Source organism: Protobothrops mucrosquamatus, unplaced genomic scaffold (genome assembly GCF_001527695.2).
Source record: "Protobothrops mucrosquamatus isolate PMUCROS unplaced genomic scaffold, P.Mucros_1.0 scaffold65, whole genome shotgun sequence".
NCBI lineage: Eukaryota > Metazoa > Chordata > Lepidosauria > Squamata > Viperidae > Protobothrops > Protobothrops mucrosquamatus.
In genome coordinates this window covers 391745-413693 of record NW_015386443.1, presented here as the reverse complement: position 1 = coordinate 413693, position 21949 = coordinate 391745, and the positions used below count along the sequence as shown (strand labels likewise).

At 36.5% G+C, this 21949-nt stretch overlaps 1 protein-coding gene across 1 annotated transcript in view; it reads right to left on the bottom strand.

Annotated features, from left to right (window-relative positions):
• The window catches only part of SYCP1 (synaptonemal complex protein 1), a 48299-nt gene that overhangs the window by 9030 nt on the left and 17320 nt on the right, over positions 1-21949 (bottom strand). The window contains exons 10-19 of the mRNA XM_029283366.1: positions 17661-17728; positions 16140-16201; positions 10979-11083; positions 9681-9784; positions 7735-7852; positions 7128-7198; positions 3616-3697; positions 2862-2924; positions 2341-2403; positions 543-659 (exon numbers count right to left, since the gene is read on the bottom strand). Coding sequence (XP_029139199.1) covers positions 543-659; positions 2341-2403; positions 2862-2924; positions 3616-3697; positions 7128-7198; positions 7735-7852; positions 9681-9784; positions 10979-11083; positions 16140-16201; positions 17661-17728 — 853 coding nt within the window. The remainder of the gene's footprint in view (positions 1-542; positions 660-2340; positions 2404-2861; positions 2925-3615; positions 3698-7127; positions 7199-7734; positions 7853-9680; positions 9785-10978; positions 11084-16139; positions 16202-17660; positions 17729-21949) is intronic.

Genomic DNA, 21949 nt, shown 5'->3' with positions numbered 1-21949 from the left:
AGATTTATTTTGTCTTCTATCAAACTGTAGGTGTGAGGAGAAAGCATTTATTCTTGCTCTCATTATTAAAACTTTGACACTATACAGTGTTTTGATTAAAGTTTAAGACTACAACATCCTAGTTATGACCATGAATCTATAGGGATGGAAGAGAGACAAAGATTAAAGCTAAGGTTGTTTGCTGTTGTTGGCTTAAAGTGGCATTCATTGTTTCTTTCTCTGGGATGAGTATCATTACATCCTCTCTCTATATACCATTTTGCATGAGTTTCTAAGAACTATCTCAGCTCCCCCTTTTTCCCAAACTTTTAAAAATTTGCTTCTAAAATTAATTCTAAAAATGAGATATAATGCTTCTTCTCTCATCCCATATCAATCTTCTACATCTTATTTCCTGAGAACATTTTGAAGACAAAGCAACATTAACAAATAGTGAACTTGTAAAGAATTCATAAACACAAACCATACAATGAAATACTGTATAGAAGTATGGCAATGCAAATTGTGCAGTTCTATAAAATACCAAAAACATCAATTCTCACCTCCTTGAGAAGTCTTTTTTCATTTGTCTTAGCCATCTCAATTTCATTTTTATAGTTGTCACTTGTTTCTTTGTGTAACCTATTTATGTTTTCTAACTCTAATTGGAAATTATTCACCTTTGAACAACAAAAACGAAAACAGGTTTATTCCTATTCATAATAACCAAGGGATAGGTCCAAACAGCATCATTTACTTCCTATCAACTTTTTATACATTTCTATAATATGAATTCTGCTTCTGCATTTTCCTTGCAGCAAACTACAGAAGTGGTACATTCCTAATTGTTTAAGTTTTCTAGATTTTTGCAACCCAAACATGGTAATCTTAACCATTTCCAGATGGGATCCCAATAGTTAAGGAATTGAGATGGACATGAATTAATGGATTAATTAATTAATTATTTTTAAACTTTGTATCCCTGAGAAGGCCATAGTAGTAAAAAAGTAATTTATACTTTTTTTGTTAAATGCCATCATGTATCATACCTTACAGATCTAATTCCTCAAATTTGTATTATTCTTACAATTTTTTTTACTGATGCAAAACATAAACATGCCTACCTTTCCTTCACTAATATTCAGTTGCTTGCTTTCTGATCCAAGTTTTTTTTTCAAGCTTTTATTCTAGTAACAGTTATTAATGAAAACGTTATTTATACATTTAATTATACACCAATATTTATACAATTATAGCTATAATAAATACCTCCTTAACTCAAGTATGTATTTTCAAGTCTCCCCAACATCATGTGAGCCATGAAAAGGTGCAGTTTTTTTAAGAAGCAATCAACAATCACAGGCAGGTGTTCCTGCTGTATCCTTGCTGTCTTCAGATCCTATTTTTCATTTATGTTTATAGAAATCTTTTGGTTAATAATATGGAATCCAGATTAAATCTAGATCAAACGTGTTGTCATTGCACTGTAGTAACATAATCTTTATATACCATGGCCTGAAATATCATTTTTCCCTAGAAGTGGAATAGTTGAAAGTGCAAAGGGAAAAAAAGCATTCTTGCATGCATATATAGCACACATATTTTACAGATATTTAATACAAGTATCTACTTCTATTTTGTCTCTAAAAGGGACCTTTTTAGTTACCAGTTCATACAAAGCCAGAATTTATTCTAACACATTACAGAGTAAACTTTAAGCTACTCGTGTGAACTGAGATAACATTTTGAATTACCATATTCCATTGACAATTTAGTAATTTTTCTACTTTTTATTTTTAAAATGTACATGCAGTTAAATTATAATATTTAGTCTAAAAAATATTTGTATTTTGATTTGATAGAAACATTTACAGTCTTCAACTTTAATAGAGCAAATTTGAATGAAAAATTTAATAGATACCGTATATGCCAGTGATGGTGAACCTTTTAGAGACCGAGTGCCCAAACTGCAACCCAAACCCCACTTATGCATCGTCGGGTGCCGGCTGGGTGTGGCCCATTGGGTGGGTGTGGCCCATTGGGTGGGCGTGGCTGCGGTGGTAACAGCAGACTGGGTGGGACTAAAAAGTTCAATCAATCAATTCCAACTTTGCAAGATCTTTTTTTTCCCGCGAGAAGTTGAAATTGACTGATTGATTGAACCTTTTTTTTTTTGTACATGGTGGCGGAGACCTAAAGCGAAAAGGTTTTATAAAACCCAGCTGAAGGCCTAGGACTGGGGCAACAGCGCGTGTGCCCACAGAGAGGGCTCTGAGTGCCGCCTCTGGCACCCGTGCCATAGGTTCGCCACCACTGGTATATGCTATGTTTTATACATGAATTATGTTTATCAGTTCTTACTTCTTGCTGTAGTACTTCAATATTCTTGATTTTCATTTCAATCTGCTTCTTTAAAGTATTAACCTAAAAGTATTTAACACATATTTCAAACAGTAATAATATATCACATAATTATTCTAGATGTAATCCTTTTGTTTGGATAGCTGATTTGAAATATTTCTTCTGATTATGGCTTATTCAAAACTTGCTATGACTGCAGCTCTGAAAATTGTTTTATCTTCAATATAAAAACCAAACCATTTGTTGAGATTAAATGCAATTTAAGCATGTGCCCAAATACTTATTTGAAACAAAGGAAGATATATGAGTTGTACACTGAATGCATATGCATTTATTACTTTTGATTACAAGTATTAAATGTATAGAAAAACAAAAGTTGCAATAAACATTTTCAGTGATTAATTAATAATACATTTCTGTTTGATTCAAAGATTGTTTCTGAATCCTGAAAAACTTCAAAAAAATGGATAAATATCAAAGTTCCTATAAAGTCTGATAGGTAGATTTTTACATTTTCATACCTTGTTTTCTAATGTTTTCAGTTGTTTTTCCTTTTTTGAAATTTCATTTTCAATATTTCTAACCTAGAAAGATATTATAAATGTTGACAAATATATTATAAAATTCACTACTATTTTCATTAAATTCTATTTTAAAACTATGAGAACATTTTTTTAACAGATGTGGAGGTATATATATATTTTCTAATGGCATTTGAAGGAATAATACATTAATTGTTGGATAAAGATTTGCTGCCCATTTGATTCATGAAAATTTAAGTAATAATATTTTTGGTAGTCTCTAAACTATGATGCTTTTTTAAAGTAAATTGTGATCAGAGCGCCACATTTCTAATAGACCCTTCTTAATTAAATAAATATAAATATCTATATAACAAATTCAAAATATGTTAATTTTCGATGTTGTTTCTCAGAAACTGCACTAAATATAACTGAACATAGAACCAATGATTTGGGCTTTTGTTGTACTGATCATTCTTACACCAATTATACAGTCTTGACCCCATCTCTACATGTTTTTCCACACATACTTTTTAATATCCCAGTCCCACTACACCAGATTATTTTTATAATTTTCATGATAAATTCCCAATTCACATCAATATAATAAAGGGAATTGAAACTTGCCTTTCTGCACAGCAATCTTCATATCTTTACACAAGCATTCATTCTTTGCAAAGAATCACATACTACATACTATTTTTATCATAATTTGCATATATTAACATTTCTATGTTAAACTGTGATATCATACATTTTCTTCATTTTCATCAACTTTCTTTTTTGCTTCTTCATCCTTTTGTTTTAGTTTCTCCTTTACTTCCTCTAATTCATTGCTATGTAACAAAAAATAAATGCAATTACTTCCATGCATCTATAAAATATCTACAATGAAAACATTGCTAAATTCGTGTAGAAATGGAAATCTTCATACTTATCTAATATTAGATTATGATATTGTGTAATCATGCTTGCACAGATCTATATAGAATAACTTTCCTTTTGTTATCTGCCTCCTTATCTATTGCATTTTTGAAGTGAACAATCACTATTAGAGATGCCAGTGAAGACGCACTGCTATATCCAAATTGTGAAGATCTACCCTAATGAAAATTAAGGTTATAAGGAGCAACATCCATCAGGACATATTTACTCCCAAATAAGCTGTAACAGAGAAAGAACCTTCTGATTTAAGTGGTTAATCAAATAAAATACAATCTTCAGGAAAGTAACATTTAGTTCAATAGTCCAAATAAAGTGCTAGAAAAGCTTTTGGCAAGGGAATGATAAAGCATCCCATGTTCCTTTTGTCTGATATCTGGCAATATGTTAGTAAAACTAGGGCAGCGGCTCCCAACCTTTTCTAAACCCCGCACCCCTAGAACGCTTCTGATATATTCTTGTACCTCTTACAAAAGTTCGAAATAATAAATTATGCATATACACTATAATTTTGAAACTAAACTAAACCCACATTTTCACATCCCCTGGAATATCGTTTCGCATCCCAGGGGATGTGAGTACCCCCAATTGGGAACCCCTGAACTAGAGTTACAAAGGACCATAACAAATATAATGGGTTAGGGTTCCAGGCTTCCAGGAATTCTCTGGCATTTTTGGATTTTGATTTGTCTAGGAAGGTCACAGTTCCCTAGTTGAAACTATGGTTAAATGTGTCCACTTGTTATGAATTTAAAGAGTTTTCATCATCTTTTCCAACTCCTAGTTGGTGTTCATGAAAATTCCTTAATTTCACAATACATGGACAGACTTAATCATAGTTTAAACACAGCTTCAACTGGGAAACTGTGACTATTCTAAACCAAGCCAAAACCAGAAATTGCTGGAAGCCTGACATTCAGAGAAATCACCCATCAACAAGACAAAGACATAAACAACATTTACATACCATTCAAAAGAAACAATGAACAAGCCAAAAAAGGGAACAAAAGACCAAAACGCCTCCTCATCAGCAATCAAAACCCATATGAGCAGATATTAACACCAAGAGTAATATTAGACTAACAATCATGAAGCAAACAATACCACGATCGAGATACTGCCAAATAAGCTAACAGTAAACAACCCATCCAAAACACCACCCTCCCACCAACACAGACGAGGCAAGCCACTAGAATAGAAAATGAAAGTAAATCCCACTCCCTACTAGCACGGAAGGTGTTACCTAGTTTGGATAATGAAAGATCTGTAAGAAAACAATGAAGCTCAGTGAGCATCAATGACCCTTCACTTACTTCTCTACTAGCTTCCCCATTAATTTTGCTTGTGGGAAGCTGGCAGAGATTACAAATGTAATCACATGACCATGAGACATCAAGTGTCTGGATCGTGAGAGTGATCGCAGAGACGGCCAGAATTTTGAGGATGGATTATAAGTACTACTCCTTCAGCACTATCATAATTTTGAATGTTTGCTGAACAAGTTATTGTTAATCAAAGTCTATCAGTGTAGCCAAAGAATGCACACAATATACAGTACAAATATGAATTGGGAGTAGTGGTAATACAACTTTTTGTTTCTCTAAAATACGTGGCAACTTAGAATAGGGCAGTGATTCTTCAATCTATATCAACAGAATTCAGCTATTTCTCACAATAGCTTTCTCACAATTAAACATGAGCCAATCAATTAAACATCATCAGTTGGAGTCAGCAGTGTGTGGCAGCAGCCAAAAAAGCTAATACAATCTTTCGTTGTATAAATAAAGGCACAGAATCAAAATCACATGAAGTATTAGTACCATTTTATAAATCCTTAATAATACCACACCTCGAATACTGCAACCAGTTTTGGTCGCCACATTACAAAAAATATGTTGAGAATTTGAAAAAAATGCAAAGAGCAACTAAGATGATTAAGGGCCTGGAGACAAAAACATATGAAAAATGGTTGCAGGAATTGGGTATGGCCAGTCCAGAAATAGAAGGACTAGGGGTGACATGATAGCAGTATTCCAATATTTGAGGGACTGCCACAAAGAAGAGGTGGTCAACTTATTTTCCAAAGCACCAAAGGCAAGAGAAGAAACATTGGATGGAAACTAATCAAGGAGAGAAGCAACCTGGAATTAAGGAGAAACTTCCTAACAGTGAAGACAATTAACCAGTGGAAAGCTTGCCTTAAGAAGTTGTGGGTGCTTCATCACTGAAGTTTTTAAAGAAAAGACTGGACAGTCACTTGTCTGAAATGGTATAGAGTCTCCTGCTTGAGCAGGAGGATCCTTCCAGCTCTATTCCAATTAATTAACCATTTATGCAAAATAGATTCAAGGAAGCAATTGTAAACCCTCTGCCGCCCTTTCCCTTGTTACCCTTGTCACAGGTAAGAGGGAGAACCAGTTATTNAGATCAGTCCTATTAGAGAAATAGAAGACAGATATAGAAGACAGAAGACTGTGTCAAACAAGCCTCCTTCACAACAAAATTTGCCTAAGTGATTGGAAGAGCTGTTTTGAAATACAAAGTAAGGAATCTGAACCATAGAGCTCTCAAAGCTCTTCTGCTTCTGGATCTTCTTTTCTTTTCTTCCTTTTTAAATTAATTTCCTTCACAACTTGTTTTGGACAGGCAAATTGACTCTTCTCTACCTACTTCACTATGCCACATTTGTGTGTATATATTATGCACTTTCAATACAAAAAAATCTGAACAATCAGGAATATGGTGTTTCTTTATTAATCTATGTTTAGGTGTGTGTCATGTATGTGTTTCACTTTGAGAGCGGGCAACTAAATTTCATTTTTGATGTGTGCCATTGTGCCCACAGTAAAAAAAATGACAATAAAGGTTATCTTATCTTATCTTATATTATCTATGTAAGAAATACATACATATCTGAATAATGGCCATCTTTAGCTTGGGAACCAGTTTCCCAGTTTAACACTCACACAACCAACCTATATAAAATTGATATGTCACTCCAATATATAACATAAGACTGTAACATCTATCCTGTTTTGTATTGGACAATAAAAGGTGTTTTACTTCTAAAGGTATACATATACACACATATACACACATATACACAGACACACACATACACACGCGCGCGCACACACACACACATATATATATACACATACATACACACACACACAATTTTACATTAGCAAAAGACATTAGTATGTACTGTAAGAATAGGACTATGAAATTAGAATCTATTCTCAAAAAGAATAACATTATATAATAACTTGAAACTTAAATTTTATTGAACATACCACAGTAAACATTCTTATTCTGGCTTACCTTAATAGGAAGTTTGTTTGTTTTAAAATGTTAATTTGATTTTTAGTTTCTTCATCTGTATTTTTAACATTCTGAACAAAAAGACAAGCAACTAAATGTAGAAAATGCAAAACTGGTATAAATTAAGTATATATATACTATAACTATTGAGTGGTCACTTATAGAAGTTTCATGATCCAGGTTAAAGCATGAGACTAGAACTTGGGAGACCATGAGTTCTACTCCTGCCTTGGGCACAAAAATCAGGTGGGTAATCTTGAGCCAATTATTTTATCTCAGCCCTAGGAAGGAAGCAATGACAAACCACTTTAAATCATTTTTCTTATCAAGAAAACTGTACAGACTCATCAAAGCAGTCTCTAAAAATTGATTGAATGGAAGAAAAAAAAAATAGAAAGTTCACTCAAAGCACCTCCCAGTTTTTTTAAAAAAACAACAACAGTCATTTAAGTTCCATTCTTATCCATATTTAGGAAACAGTGAAGGTACAGTAAGATGCATTGGAAGCACACAATTATAATTTAGTTCTGAAATTAAAAACAATTACTGGCACAAAAACAATCTATAGGTAGACGGTTTAGTTAAAAAAGTATAGTCAGGAACTTGCCTTAATATTATCTTTACATTTTTGAAGTTCATCGTCCACCATCTTTTTCTCTGTTATAATTTGTTCTTTCTCAAATAAAAGTTTGTTCCACTCCATATTTAACTCTTTATTCTTTAGGCTGTTAAAATAATAATACTAGAAACAATTATTTATATTTTCATTTTTTTTATAAAACTACTCTGAAATAACATCATGGGACAAGATGTACCAAGTAGACCTAACGTTGATATAAGACCAGCTAAGGAACTCTGATCCCAATAGCAATTTAATGGCACTTAGCATAAAAACCATTACAAATACTTTTCTATAAATTGACAAGTTTCATACTAAGACCACATCTATGTGTACTTCTGAAAGAAATTATTCATCAAATAATGCCATTTTAAAATTGTATGAGTAATAATAGCAAATTTTATTATGGTCACTGACCAATTTAGAAACAAAAAGCAGACGCATTCTGAGATTGCAACTAAAAACCACTGTAAAACTGATATTGTTGAAGTACGGCATGCATGCTTTACAAAACGCAAAAAACAAAACTGATCTTAGACATGTTCAGTGAAATAAAATCACAATGATCAAGCAGTAGCAATTCTAAATAGAATTAATCTGGCTGACCTCAAAATATAACTAGAGAATAAGCTATCAGCTGCAACCAAACACATTTATAATAAGGGCAATATAAAAAATGTGGATTAATATTTCAGGAACGTCTTCACTATAGAACCTACAGTATCTTTCTTTAGATGGGAATCCCACAATTTCCCTTCAACAACCACTTTGGAAGGGCATAAATCTTGTCAGGGTTTAGGGCTCTTCTGAAATTTTAAAACCTTTAAGACTGATTCTACAAAAACAAATTAAATAAATATCTATATCTCTGAGATTGGAAAATCTGGACCTTTATAAAAGGGCACTGGATTTTGGTTTTCACAAAGTACTATATCATCTAAATATATTATGAGACTTAAAGGGCAATTATTTAAAATCCATCCCAGTATTAATTATACCAGCATTTTTGAAAAGGCATCTGAGAAAAATGGAAATGCTAGTAATTGTGTGCTCTACTGGCAGTCACTTCAAAAGAGTAGCTGCAAAACTCAATTTTCCCCAAATCTTACATGCTTGCATGTTTTCTCATCATTTGAGATATATTATTTTAGTTCAGCATTATGAGAATGTTAGTAATGAAATGCTAAATAGTTGTAAAAAAACAAATTCAGTAACTGTTTTCAAAATACAAATTTACTTACATCCAGAAACCACAGCACTATTGGAATTAAAAAAAGAAGTAATAATTTTTATATTCTGGCTTTACTCTTAGTAAATTATTTAACTACCTTCCAAATAATAGCCATGTACAATTATTTTAATAAAAACAATCTTGTAAAATATTACAGGTAGATTCTCCTTCATGTAACAAAATAATATATATTATTTAAGATATTTATATCCTGCATATTGAAGGCATGATCACCCAGCAGTTAAACAATTAAAGCTGACAATCCAGATTTGAAACCTGAGCCCTACACGGTGGGGTGAGCTCCTGTTATTTGCCCCAGCTCCTGTCCATCCAGCAGTTTGAAAGCATGCAAATGCGAGTAGATAAATAGGTACCAATTTGGTCAGCGTTCCGTGAGCCTTGGCATATAGTCATTGCATTTCCATATATTTATGTTGGCCACATGATCATGGAAATGTCTTCAGACAATGCTGGCTCCCTTAGCTAAGAAACAAAGATGAGCCTCGCCTCCTGACTATACAGAGAAAACCTCTACACATTATGTTATTTTATGTTACGTTATGTTATGTTATTGTAATAATAATAGGGGAAACCTTTACCTTACCTTATATCTGGCATGTCCTTTATATATTAAATGTAAACCAATCATAAAAGTCTTTCATAACTAATAGCATGTTAACCATATATTAATAAAAGTACGTACATTTCTTTTTCAAGCTCTGCTTTCAGTGTTGCAAGCTGTTGAAAGCAATTTTGTTTATTTTCGAATTCATCAGACAATTGCATTTCCAAATCATGTATTTCTTTCTGCAGGTAACAATGCATGAATGTATTTTTACAACATACCATTTACAATAACATCATTAGCATACTAAACAATATAACTTTGGAATTTTCTGGTTAAAAAAAGCCCATTGAATAAAACATGTTTGCCTTTATGACCACGTGGTTCACTAAACAACTGATTCACTTAGTAACTGCAGTGACTTGCTTAACAATCATCATAAAACCTGACTAAAATCAAGTCTGATCAGAACCACTGACTTATAGCTAAAATTCCAGTCCCAAATGTGATTGTTATGTGTTCTAACTGTTCATATTACAAAGATAAATGAAATAAGTCTTTATGTGCCATAAATAGCCACATACAGACAGTCCTCACTTAACAACCACAATGCCCTGGCTAAGTGACATACTCAATTAGCAAGACATCATGTCACTGCTAATGACTTCATTCTACTTGCAGTTGTTAAGTGAAATATCATGTTATTGTGATTTGTGGTTTTAATTCTGCCTTCTCTATTTACTCTGCTTGTTGGAGGCTGACAGTGAAGTGCACAAATTGCAATCATGTGACTGGAGACACTGTAATGATCTTAAATACCTGTCAATTATGAAGTACCCAAATCTTGATCTTGTGACCATGGGAACGCTGCAATGGTTGTAAGTGTGAGAACTGGTCATAAAATTATCTTTTCATCACTGCTTATAACCTCAGATGGTCACTAAGGGCCGTCATTAAGCAAGGACTGCCTGAACACAAGTACTTTATATTTCCTAATAACAATTAAATGGTGGCCTGACTGCAATTAATTTAGCTATTAAAGCTCTGGAGATGATATGTGTGTCACTAGCTGCTTCCAGATAGATAGTTCCTGTATGAAATTGTGCAGTAATTTTTTTTCTTTCTGACATATTATTATTATGAACAGTAAAAACAATTATTGGTCATATATGGGAGAACTGTACATTAAAAATTCTGCATACCTTGCCACTTCTAAAACTCTGACAATGACATAAAAGTAATAAAGAAATACCCACTGAGTAGATGTAGATAGTCATAAAGAGAGAAATGTATGCAGCTTCAATTTGAGGTTTATCTGCTATTCAAGAGGTTGATGAAGGGTCCAGCATACAATTATTTTAAAGAGAAAGATTTTTCAAGCTATATTTTTGTAATAATTATATGTAAATATCAAAATCTATCAGAACTTACAATACCTCTCTTGTCTGAAGAGTGTTCTTTAACTCTCTTTCTCTTTCTTGTAATTTTTCAATGGTCTTCTCAAGAATTTGTTTTCCATGTAAAAATTCTTGGACCTGTTCCTATTCAAAAATTAAAGTAAATTAAAAATTGGCACAAAACGAACAAAGTGCTATTTTATTACTGTGACAACCATTCTATTTGTTTATACTGACATTGTAAGCACCCTTCCCAAGTCCTGCTTTGCTACCACATCATTGAGTATATATATTCCCAAAGGGATGAGTGAAGAACTTCAAGAGGGTATGTGTCAGGAACCAAGAACAACACAATAAACTGCTCAGCGTAATTTCCTTTATTGCTGTTTGCTGATAAGACAGAAATCTTGTCAGATTAAAACACATCCTGCATAATTATCAGATACATCCTGTGAAGGTTTAGGGAGGATCCCTCCTGGGTCTCTTTCTGCATACCAATGACTCAAGGCTGATTTGGCTCTTAGCTTTTACATCAGCTGGTTAATAATACATTATAATATTCTTATTTTCTAGTAATTTCCAAATATCTTAAATTTAATAATCAAAATTTCTCTTATTTCAACATTTAATACTTCCTCTTTTTTCTCTCAATATATACTATCTCATATTTAAACTAGTAAGTTTTGTTATTACCACTAAATAAAAACGTATTTGTTACATTCATCAATAAATTTTTAGTTTATATATACTTTAATTGCCTTTATATTCAATATTCAAATTTAACTATTGTTTATATTTCCAAGTCTTAAATGACCAGAGCATCCTTTAACTCAACTCATAATAATTTCTAATATTCAAAGTACACATCTTATCTATTTGAGAATATTCTATTTTAATTCTCACTAATAGGTCAAAACCCCAATTTTCTTCAGTCTTATTCCAGCCTTCTTTCTTTGCCAAATCATCTTCCATGTCCGTGCTTTTGAGTCATCAAATAGATCTGTGTTATTGTGTATGTTGTTTGACGTAGAAAAAAAACCCCATCCAGTCGCCATATTTTTGAGAGGTCTAACAAATTGTCTATTTTTCCATTTTGATATAGTTGTCTTAAGCTGTTTATTTTCCCTTCAGTCTGTTATTCTTCTTGATCCTCAGTTTTCTTCTGATTTATGTAAAAAATCTTTTTCCTTTTCCATATTGTCAGTCCCTTTTCTGGGTTTTCCATTGATTGTATTTGTTGATCAGTTGAATCCTCTGCCATAGTATTTAATTGGTCCACTTTTTCGGTCATATTGTGTAGTTGGTTTTTTAGTTGTAATCAAAATTTGAGTTTGTGTATCTGGGCTGACATCCCATTCTTTTCCGCACCTCTTATTTCATCAGTAGCTTTAAGAATAGTTTGGTGAATTGCTTTCAGCATAAAGAGAATCTGTTCCTGATCTTCCTCCATATTTTCTTAGTAATGTATTAAGTTAAAAGCTTTGCACTCAGAGAATGTAAAAAAAAAGTTTTTCAGTAAGTATAGAACACAGCTGGGCTTCACAGCTGATATCTCAAGGTTATAAGTCTTATCTATTTGTCTAGGCCAGGGCTTTTCAACCAGTGGTACGTGTATCACTTGTGGTACTTTGCCACATGGCAAGTGGTACACGATTGCTACCCAAGTGTAGCAGGGGAGAGGAATGAGCCCAAGCGAGCCAAGCCTGAGGGAGAGGCAGCCGCCGCTGCAAGACTGTTTGGGCTTGGCAGAAGCCCCAGGAGCCAGCAGGGCTCCAGCTGACTGGCGCTTCCAGAAGCAGCTCAGAGCTGGAGGTGAACTGAAGAAAAAGGGGGGGAGAGGAGAGGCTATAAAAGAACGTGGTTTGGGTGGGGGAAGGGGAAAAAGACAGCAGGAAAGGTTTAATCCCTTTAAACAAATGTAATTAGTTTTACCCCCTTTAATTGAGTCTGTCTGTGGCTTTTAGAAAGTTTTCTTTGAAGGTAAACTGGCTTAATTTAAAGTAGTGGTTCTCAACCTGTGGGTCGGGACCCCATTTGGGGTCGATCGACCATTTCATGGGGGTCGCCAAGCAAGGCTGTCCGCCATTTTTTTTGTCCGCCATTTTTTCCCCTTTTCCGGCGGGTGCCTTACCTCCCTTGGGCTGGGCCAGCTGGTGGTCAGCCTTCTCCGTCTCTGCCGCTTGCCAGCTACGCCTCAGCCGGCGCAGGAGGCGGAACCACGCATGCATGGTGCTCCCAGGCAGGGAAAGTCCTTGACTTACGACCGGTTGGGTAGTCCTCGACTTACGACCGGTTTAGTCCTCGACTTACGACCGGTTTAGTCCTCGACTTACGACTGGTTTAGTCCTCGACTTACGACCGGTTGGGGTCGCGGCATTAAAAAGGTTGAGAACCACTGATTTAAAGCTAAAATTTTTCACAATTGTCGGAGCCTTTCAGTCCAGAATAGCAACATTGTGACACGTGACACACCTGAGGCAGCTTAAAGAGAAAAAAAACGGAGTTTGTGTTTCTTTATTTTCTTGCTTTGCACTTGATTCTTGTGTCTTTAAGGACACAGGGGATTGGGGGGGTGCATTCTTACTACACTGTGGAAGAGCTCAGAAGGGCCAACCAGCTAGCTCAGGGGTTTACAAACTTAGCAACTTTTAAGACCTGTGGACTTCAACTCCCAGAATTCCTCAACCAGTCATGAGGGCTGAGGAATTCTGGGAGTTGAAGTCCACAAGTCTTAAAAGTGCCAAGTTTGAAGACCCCTAAACTACCTAGTAGTGGTGCATATTAATAAACATGGATAAATTCATCATACATTTGTCAGTGCAAAGAGAAAGTGATTCAGCAAAGGAACAGCCACCAAAGAAATTAAAACTGGTACTTTTTTCTTTTTTTCTACAGTTGGTAATTATTAGATTATAGAATAAAATACAAAAATACAAAAGCAAATAGTAGGACACAGTGGGGAGGAAAAAGGGGGGGAAGTGAGGGGGAGAAGGGAAAAAGAACATACTTCCTCTGTTGCAGTAGAAGGAAGCATTAACACTGAACCTCAACTTTTTACTTTTCCATATTATAAACTAGCCATTTCTATAACAAATGAATCTAATCAGTAACCACCACCCCTTTTTAGTCATCAAGTTTTTGACACCTTGCTAAGCACTAGTGGTACTCAAATATTGTCATGTCCGAAAAATGGTACAATCTGTGAAAAGGTTGAAAAGCCCTGGTCTAGGCTGCAGCCAAGTCTCTTTTGAGCAATAACAGGTTGTAATATCAGGTTTAGCCACAAGATGATGCCCCTATATTTAAATTTTTTCTTTAGGTCCGAGATTTTTATAATCTTTTAAGTTGTACTTTTTTTTTATGAGTAAAAACCCAGATCTTCAGTAAAAGTAGAAAGTCTTTTAGTCCACAAACTTTAAGAAGTAAAATTCCAATTAGGATCAAGTTATTCTTGCAACGTTTTAAACTCCCCTGGATAGTCAGTTGCTTCTTAGAGGGAGGGGTAAAATCTCCCTTCCCTCTCCACAGGGGGGAAAGTATTTAAGCAGCTTATGCAGGTAAAAAAAGATAGTTAGGATTTAAGAGAGGTAGATCTCACCCAATCTCTTCCACGCTGCTTTAAAGTTGCCTGATGGTAACTGTGACTTCTGCTGTCTGCAATCTAGTGATGAGCCATATTTCTATGGCCGGTCTTTCGTCCACCAGTTTGGAGGGCTGCCCCGGATCAAACAGAAGGGCTACGGCCCTTCCGCGGTCAAGCAGGGATCCCCTCCTTGCTGGTCGCCCCTACAGGACTACTTTTGACCCTTTCCAGGGTCTCCCAGTGATGCGAAACTTGACGCGGAAGACGGAGCTCGCCTTCCAGATGTCCATGGCGGCCGCCTCGGCAAACGGGAAGTCCCCCTTCAATATGATGATATTCAAAGTTTATGCTCCAATTATTGATGCAGAAGAGGGTGACAAATTTATGATCAAATTGAAATTCAAAGAATATGCAAGCATATTTGTAGTGGAGACTGGAATGTTCAAGTTGGAAATATTGAGGAAAATATAATTGAAATGTATGGTCTAAGGAACTGAAATAAAGCAGGAGAGCAATTTATTATTTTCTGCCAATCCAATAATCCTGAAACAACCAAAATAACCCATATATGCCTGCATTTGCTTCTCAGCGCACCCTTCATTACCTAGATCCAGCAAGGCCTTCTGTTGTACGGACTAATGTAGTCTTGGCAGGGTACAGCTCTGGACAGACCCTCCTACAGCCTACTCCTGTAGGTATTGTTTTCAAAAACTGAACACGACAGAAAAAAAACTATACCACCTGGGACAAGGAACTACCAGCAATTAAAGTTGCCTTTGAAGCATGCAAACATCTGCTAAAAGGGGTCAAACGCCCAGTGAGTCTGTACTTATCATTAGAACCTTGAACATTTTCAGATTGCTAAAAAAACTGAATCAAAGACAAATCTGGTGGTCTTCGTTCTTTTGTTGCTTTAACATAATCCGTCTCCAGGAAACCAGAATATGAATGCTCTGAGACTGACTCCCAAACTGCCACTTTCATATTTCCAGAAAATGTAGATGCTACCAGTGTCCCGATAAATCTACTGAAAGAACTAAAGGAACGGCAATATCTAGACTACTGTGCACAGGTTCATCAGAGGGAAATTGAAGACACACCCACTAAATGCCCACCACATTGGACATTGAACCAAGACCTTTTACTCTATCAAGTCTGGTATTACATTCCCACTTAGCCTTTGCAGGATATGGTCCTGAGAGATGTACCATGATAGCCCACTGGTGGGACATTCTGCATTTGATGAGTTGAGATTTTTGGTGATCATATCTCCATAAGTAGGTGGAGCCATAAAAAAGAATCTGGCAAGCCATGCCCCTTAATTTCATCACTGAGCTACCTCTGTCAAAAGAAGCAACGGAAACTCTCACCAAGATGTTTTATTTCATTCACTGTACCACAGCAAAGGAGATGGCAAGTCTCTTCCTAGATAACATTTTCTACCTACATGGATTGCCTGAGCATCTAATTTCATATCAGGACCCTTTAATATCAGCTCTTAATAGTTTGTGTGCTTTTTAAAAAAAAAACCAAAATAGGTTTTAAGACATAATCCTCAATAGATGAAAGACGTAATGATGTCAGCTAGTGGAATGGAAAAATATTAGAAATCCTTACTAAGACTGGTTCCAATTCTTCAATTTGTTTTTCTTTATCATTTTTCAGTTTGGTCATCATTTCTGCAATTAATTCAAACATAAAAAATATAATGTAATATTTTCAATTATGAAATTACATATACTTATTTTTTAAATTTTTATTCATTCTTAGATAGATGTAGACCCATTTGTTTCTTTTCGATCAAGGACCATATTCAGATAAGTATGTGCTCAGGATCTCACATAAACCTGGGTATATCCAAGACAAAATGTGAGCAGGACCAAAACAAAAGAGGCTGGATGGATGGCCAAATGGATAAAGAAGCAATAACAGAAATCTGAATAGTCAGATATTTCCAAGAAACCCAGAAGGCTGAGCTTTCAAAAATCCTTAACCCAATGGTACATTCTCCTATATATTTTTCATATTTCTTTAAAATTTGAAAAAATCCATAGGTGAGTGCATTAACATGCTCAGAAAGCCACAAAAAAGGCTAAAAAGTAAAAAATCAATGGAGAAGCTGGCAGGGAAGGTTGCAGGTTGCTAGGATAAATCTCCCTACCCGTGCAGCCTCCCCTAGCCCCTCTGTGCCACTTGCACACCCTCCCCAAGCCTGTTGAGCAATCCTTTATACTATGCCCCCTTGCACATTTATGCACTTTCCATGACCCATGCCACACCTCTCATGCAGTTCCTTACACTCTTCCCAACTCTTCCTCACACCTCTCATATCATCCTTGCAGCTCCATGATCCCTCTTTCACTCAACAGTAGCCACTCACTTGCCTGCCTAGAGACTTGCAACTTCCTGCCAGTTTTCCCACTGATTTTGATTGTGGGAAGGTGGCAGGAAATTGCCAATGACTGTGAGATTTGGTTAATAACAACCGGGATTGCAGAGATCGCTGCTATTAAGCAAAGTCGTATCGCTTTACAACAGCATCATTAGTAACAGAAAGTCTGTTCCCAACTGCCATTGTCACTTGAGGTCTACCTGTGTGCCTCTCCCTTATTTCATCTGCCTGTCCTACCAGATGCAGCAGAGGGGGCATGATAAAAGAGTCTGTTCCATAGGTAGCTACATTTGGCAGGCCCTAGGAAGCGGGCCTTTTCTGTTGTAGTGCCTCTCACTGGTGGAATCTTCTCCACCCTGAGATGAGTTTGGCCTTGCCACTGTTGAACTTCCGGAGGTTTCCCAAGACCTGGTTTTGCCAGCAGGTCTGGGGACTCCAAGAAATGGGTGAACTAGTGAAATAGCTCCATTATTTTTAAAGTTTCCTTCGTCTATTATTTTTTTATTTAGTTTTTATACACTTTTAAAAGTATTTTAATGTATTTATTCATTGTTTTTAGCTCTGTTATATGCCACCCAGAGTTGTTTGTTTGTGAGATGGGTGGCTATATAAATTGATTTAATGAATAAATGCAGTGTGACCATGATAGAAGATGAACAGTAAAATTGATATATACAAAATTAACACTATCACAATTTCAAGTAGTTCTAAAGAACAGTGTCTCTGTTTTCAATTCTTCAACATACCTAGTTCAGATGATTTATTTTGGAGTTCCAAAACTAATGCATCTGAGGCATCTCTCAATTCCTTTTTCCTATTAAAATAATTTAAAATGTTCAATGAATTGTTTAAGAAAAAAGAATTATGTGTGAATGAATAACTTGAGCATGCATTATTATATAGTCACTAAAAACTCATTGAATTGCAGAAATAAATAAATAAATATGGCTATAAAGCTGAGATACAGCAGAGTGGTTAAGTGACCATTCTAATTCTGTATTTAGTAAACTGTTTTTCCTATAACAATCTAAAGTGCAGGTAGTTCTTGAGTTATGGCAACTCACTTAGTGACAGTTCAAAGGTACAACAGAACTTACAATCCAGTCCTGAAGTTACAAATGTTGCAGTATTCCTGCAGTTATTTGTGTTTATGACTGACTGCAGACTCTGCAGCATGCCCTTCCCGCCTATTTCTCCCCCATCCTGTCCCGCTGAGTCCCCTCCACCTGTCACTGATCACTCACTTACTTTTTGAAGATCTCCAGAGTTCAGGATGCCAGGATAGGAAAGGAGAACAGGTTACTGCCTTGTTAGGGTACATGGCAGAAAAGCAGTCATATTTTTCTGAGATGCTGGAAAAACCTCTCTGTTTTTCTTTTGTCACTAGACACCAGCCTTCTATTCCACAGTGAAAGCAAATGGCAAGGAAAATAATTTTTTCCCTTCCTTACCGTTTATCTTTGGTCCTTTGCTAATGGTAGGTGGAGGGAAAATATGGAAGCAGGCAGAAAACTCATCACTTCCCTCCATCGACCATTTGCTGTGCATGTATTAGAGACCAGCATCTAAGAGAAGCTTATTCTAAAGGAAGAGATTTCTGGCTGCTTCCTTGTTTTCCCTCCAACCACCAATAGCAAGGGGCTAAAGGCAAATGGCAAGGAAGGAAAAAAGATTTCTCTCCCTCCCCATTTGCTTTTGCTGTGGAATGGAAGGCTAGCATCTAGTGACAAAAAAACCAGGGAGGTTTTTCTAGCATCTCAGGAAGACAGCCACTTTTCTGCCACATGGCCTAGCAATGGAACAATCTGGCTTCCTTTCCTATCCCGGAATCCTGAGCTCTGGAGATCTTTGAAAGGTAAGTGAACAATCAGTGACAGGGGGGCTGGGTGCAGAGGATTCCCAAGCAGCTGTGGGAAGCGGAGCATGGGATATCTCAGTGAGTGAGGCCTTGGGATGTCCCAGGCAGGGAATTTTGTTCCTGCACCCTGGAGGAATCCTATGCGCACTTAACAACCAATGCATTCATTTACTGAATACATTGTGGTGATCTGGATGGGGGCTAGTTCACTTAACATGATTCACTTAACTTCCTCTGGTTTGGAAATGTAATTGGTAGGCTCCAATACATTCATAACTCAAGGATTATCTTATCACACACATATATAACATTAAAAACCAAAACAAAAACTATAAACCCCACCCAACACCACATGGCAGCAGCAAAACAATCAGATCATTCACTTGATCAACTCCATCTCCATTCAGGGCTCCCAGGGCTCCTGAAATAAACCACATTTTCTGGACTTTTTGGAAAAAATAAAAAGCAACAAGGGCCAATCATGTTTCCAGGAGAATGATGTTGCATAGGGAAGGGACCATTTGCCTGATTTTGTAGTCTCGCTCTATTATTCGTTGTATGAGGAATTTGGCAAATCTGTGCCTTATGGCTGGGCTGACCTGAATACAAAACTGGTGAGACCTCTTTCACTACATGCTATAGAGAGCTAAGAGTTAGAGATCACAGCAGAGGTTTTTATATACCCAATTGGATTTAGCTACTAAAGCAGACTTAACAGTTTGTAATATTCATTCTGATGGGATGATCTATTCTAGATCATCCAAGATCCAATGCAGGATAGAGGTCTGGATATAATTTTCTTGTCAGAGCCATAGCAATGTGATCTGGTGAAAGATATGTAATTATCCCTTGTCATGGACAGACCAGGCCCTGGTGGCTGTAACATTTTCCAATGCCCACTCCCACACAGGGAGGCAGTCCTATTTGAATGGTTCACCCCCAGTGACAAATGGACCTGCTCAGATTTCAGAAGGAGCTAAGGGATATCTTGGGGGTTCTGCTACATGGCCCTGTGGAGGCTTTGTCCGCAACCTGGAATCAGAAGGTGGCTGAGACTGTAGACAGTATCAAGCCTATGCATCCTCTCCTGGTCTATTGGTCCTGAAACTCTCTGTGGTTTATGGAGGAGCAGAGGGACCGGACATGAGTCACAGCCTCAATTAAGGCCAACTCAAGGTGGTAAAAGTGGTGAAACCTCCCTATTTCTCCAGTCTTACTGCATCTGCAGTGTTGCCCAACAGCCCTGTTCAAGATCACTTGGTCCCTCCTTGGGAAGGGGGAAAATCAGACAATCAAATAGGGCTGTGCAGAGGAATTTGTTCAACACCTAATGGTAAATTGCTCAGATCCGTTTTCAATTTGAATCCAACTGTGGAACGGGTCCATTGGACATACCTGGGAAATGGATTTGCTACATTACCTGGGAACTGCTTGATTCTGTTGGACCAGAGAAACTGGACAGGATTTTTGGGGCTGTTAAGGCAACTACTTGCTTATTAGATTCCCATCCCTCCTGGTTGGTAAAAGCCTCCAGGATGGTAACCTGGATTAATGCACCACTACTACAGGACGGGGTGTTTCCAGTATCATTTAAGAAGGCCTTGGTCCACCCCAATTTATATGCAATTCCAGCAACTGTTCTTTATGTTTTAGCCTCCAGTCCCCTAATCCTCTATGTTGCTTTCTAGAGTCTCAACATCTTTTTTTCATAGTGGCAACCAAAACCAGATGCGGTATTTCAAGTGTGGTTTTACCAAGGCATTATAAAGTGGTATTAACACTTCACGTGATCTTGATGCTATCCCTCTGTTAATGCAGCCTAGCACTGTGTTGGGTTCTTGGCAGCTGCAGCACACTGCTGGCTCATATTTAAGTGAGTGTCCACTAGGACTCCAAGTTCCCTCTCACAGTTTCTATTATTGAGCCAGGTACCACCTATACTATACCTGTGCATTTGGTTTTTCCTGCCTAAATGTAGAACCTTACTTTTTTCACCACTGAATTTCATTTTGTAAGATAGCACCCAATGTTCAAGTCTGTCAAAATCCTTCTGTATCTTAAGCCTGTCTTCTGGAGTGTTAGCTATTCCTGCCAGCTTGGTATTAAATAGTCTGCAAAGTCTCCCTCCAAGTAGATGCAGTTCCATTGTGGACTACACAATGTTGAGTGCAGTTGGTCAGCCAGTTACAAATCCATCTGGTGGTGATGCTGTCTAACCCACATTTTTCTATCTTATCAAGTAGTAGGTTGTGGTCTAGTTTATCTAATGCCTTATTGAAGTCCAAGTAAATTATATCCACAACATTCCTCTGATCCACTAATTTTGTCACTTTGTCAAGGAATGCAATAAGATTTGTCTGGCGTGATTTGTTTTTGACAAACCCATGTTGGCTTTTGGTTAACTTTGTTTGCCTCTAGGTGTTCACTGATTTGTTGCTTATCTTTTCCAGAATCTTCCCAGATATTGAGGTCAGACTGATAGGTCTGTAATTTCCTGGATCTATTTTTGAAGATGGGAATTATATCAGCTCTTTTCCACTCCTCTGGTAATTCCCCAGTGCTCCAGATATTTTAAAGATATAGTTCAGTGGTTCTGAGATCACATCTGCCAGTTCCTTCAGAACCTTGGGGTGTAATCCAGATTTGAACTCCTGGTGATTTGAACTCATCTAGGGTAGACAAGTGCTCACTTACCATTTTCTTGCCTATTTTAACTTGTATTCCTAATCTGTTTTTTACTATTTTTGATAGGTTGAACTGTTTTTTCATTTTGTGTAAAGACAGATGCAAAAAAAGAGTTAAACAGTTCTTTCTCCCTGTTGCTTGTCACCTTGCCACTTTCTCCCATTAATGGACAAATTATTCCCTTGACATGTTTTTTTTTACATGTTGAAAGAAGCTTTGTTATTTTTGACTTTTGTCACAAACTTTAGTTCATTTTAAGCCTTAGCTTTCCTCACTTCATCTTTGCAGGGTCGGGCTATTCTGCCCTCTTTCTACTTTTTATACTTGTCCTTTTTGTTTTTCAATTTATCAGAGAGTTCTTTATGCAGCCATGCTGGTTTCTTTTGAGTTATTTTTCTTCTTCATTGGTATTATGGTAGGCTGGGCTTTTAAAAATTTCCCTAGCTTCTTGGGTTGTTTTCCCCTTGAGGATTCTCATCCATGGAATCCTTC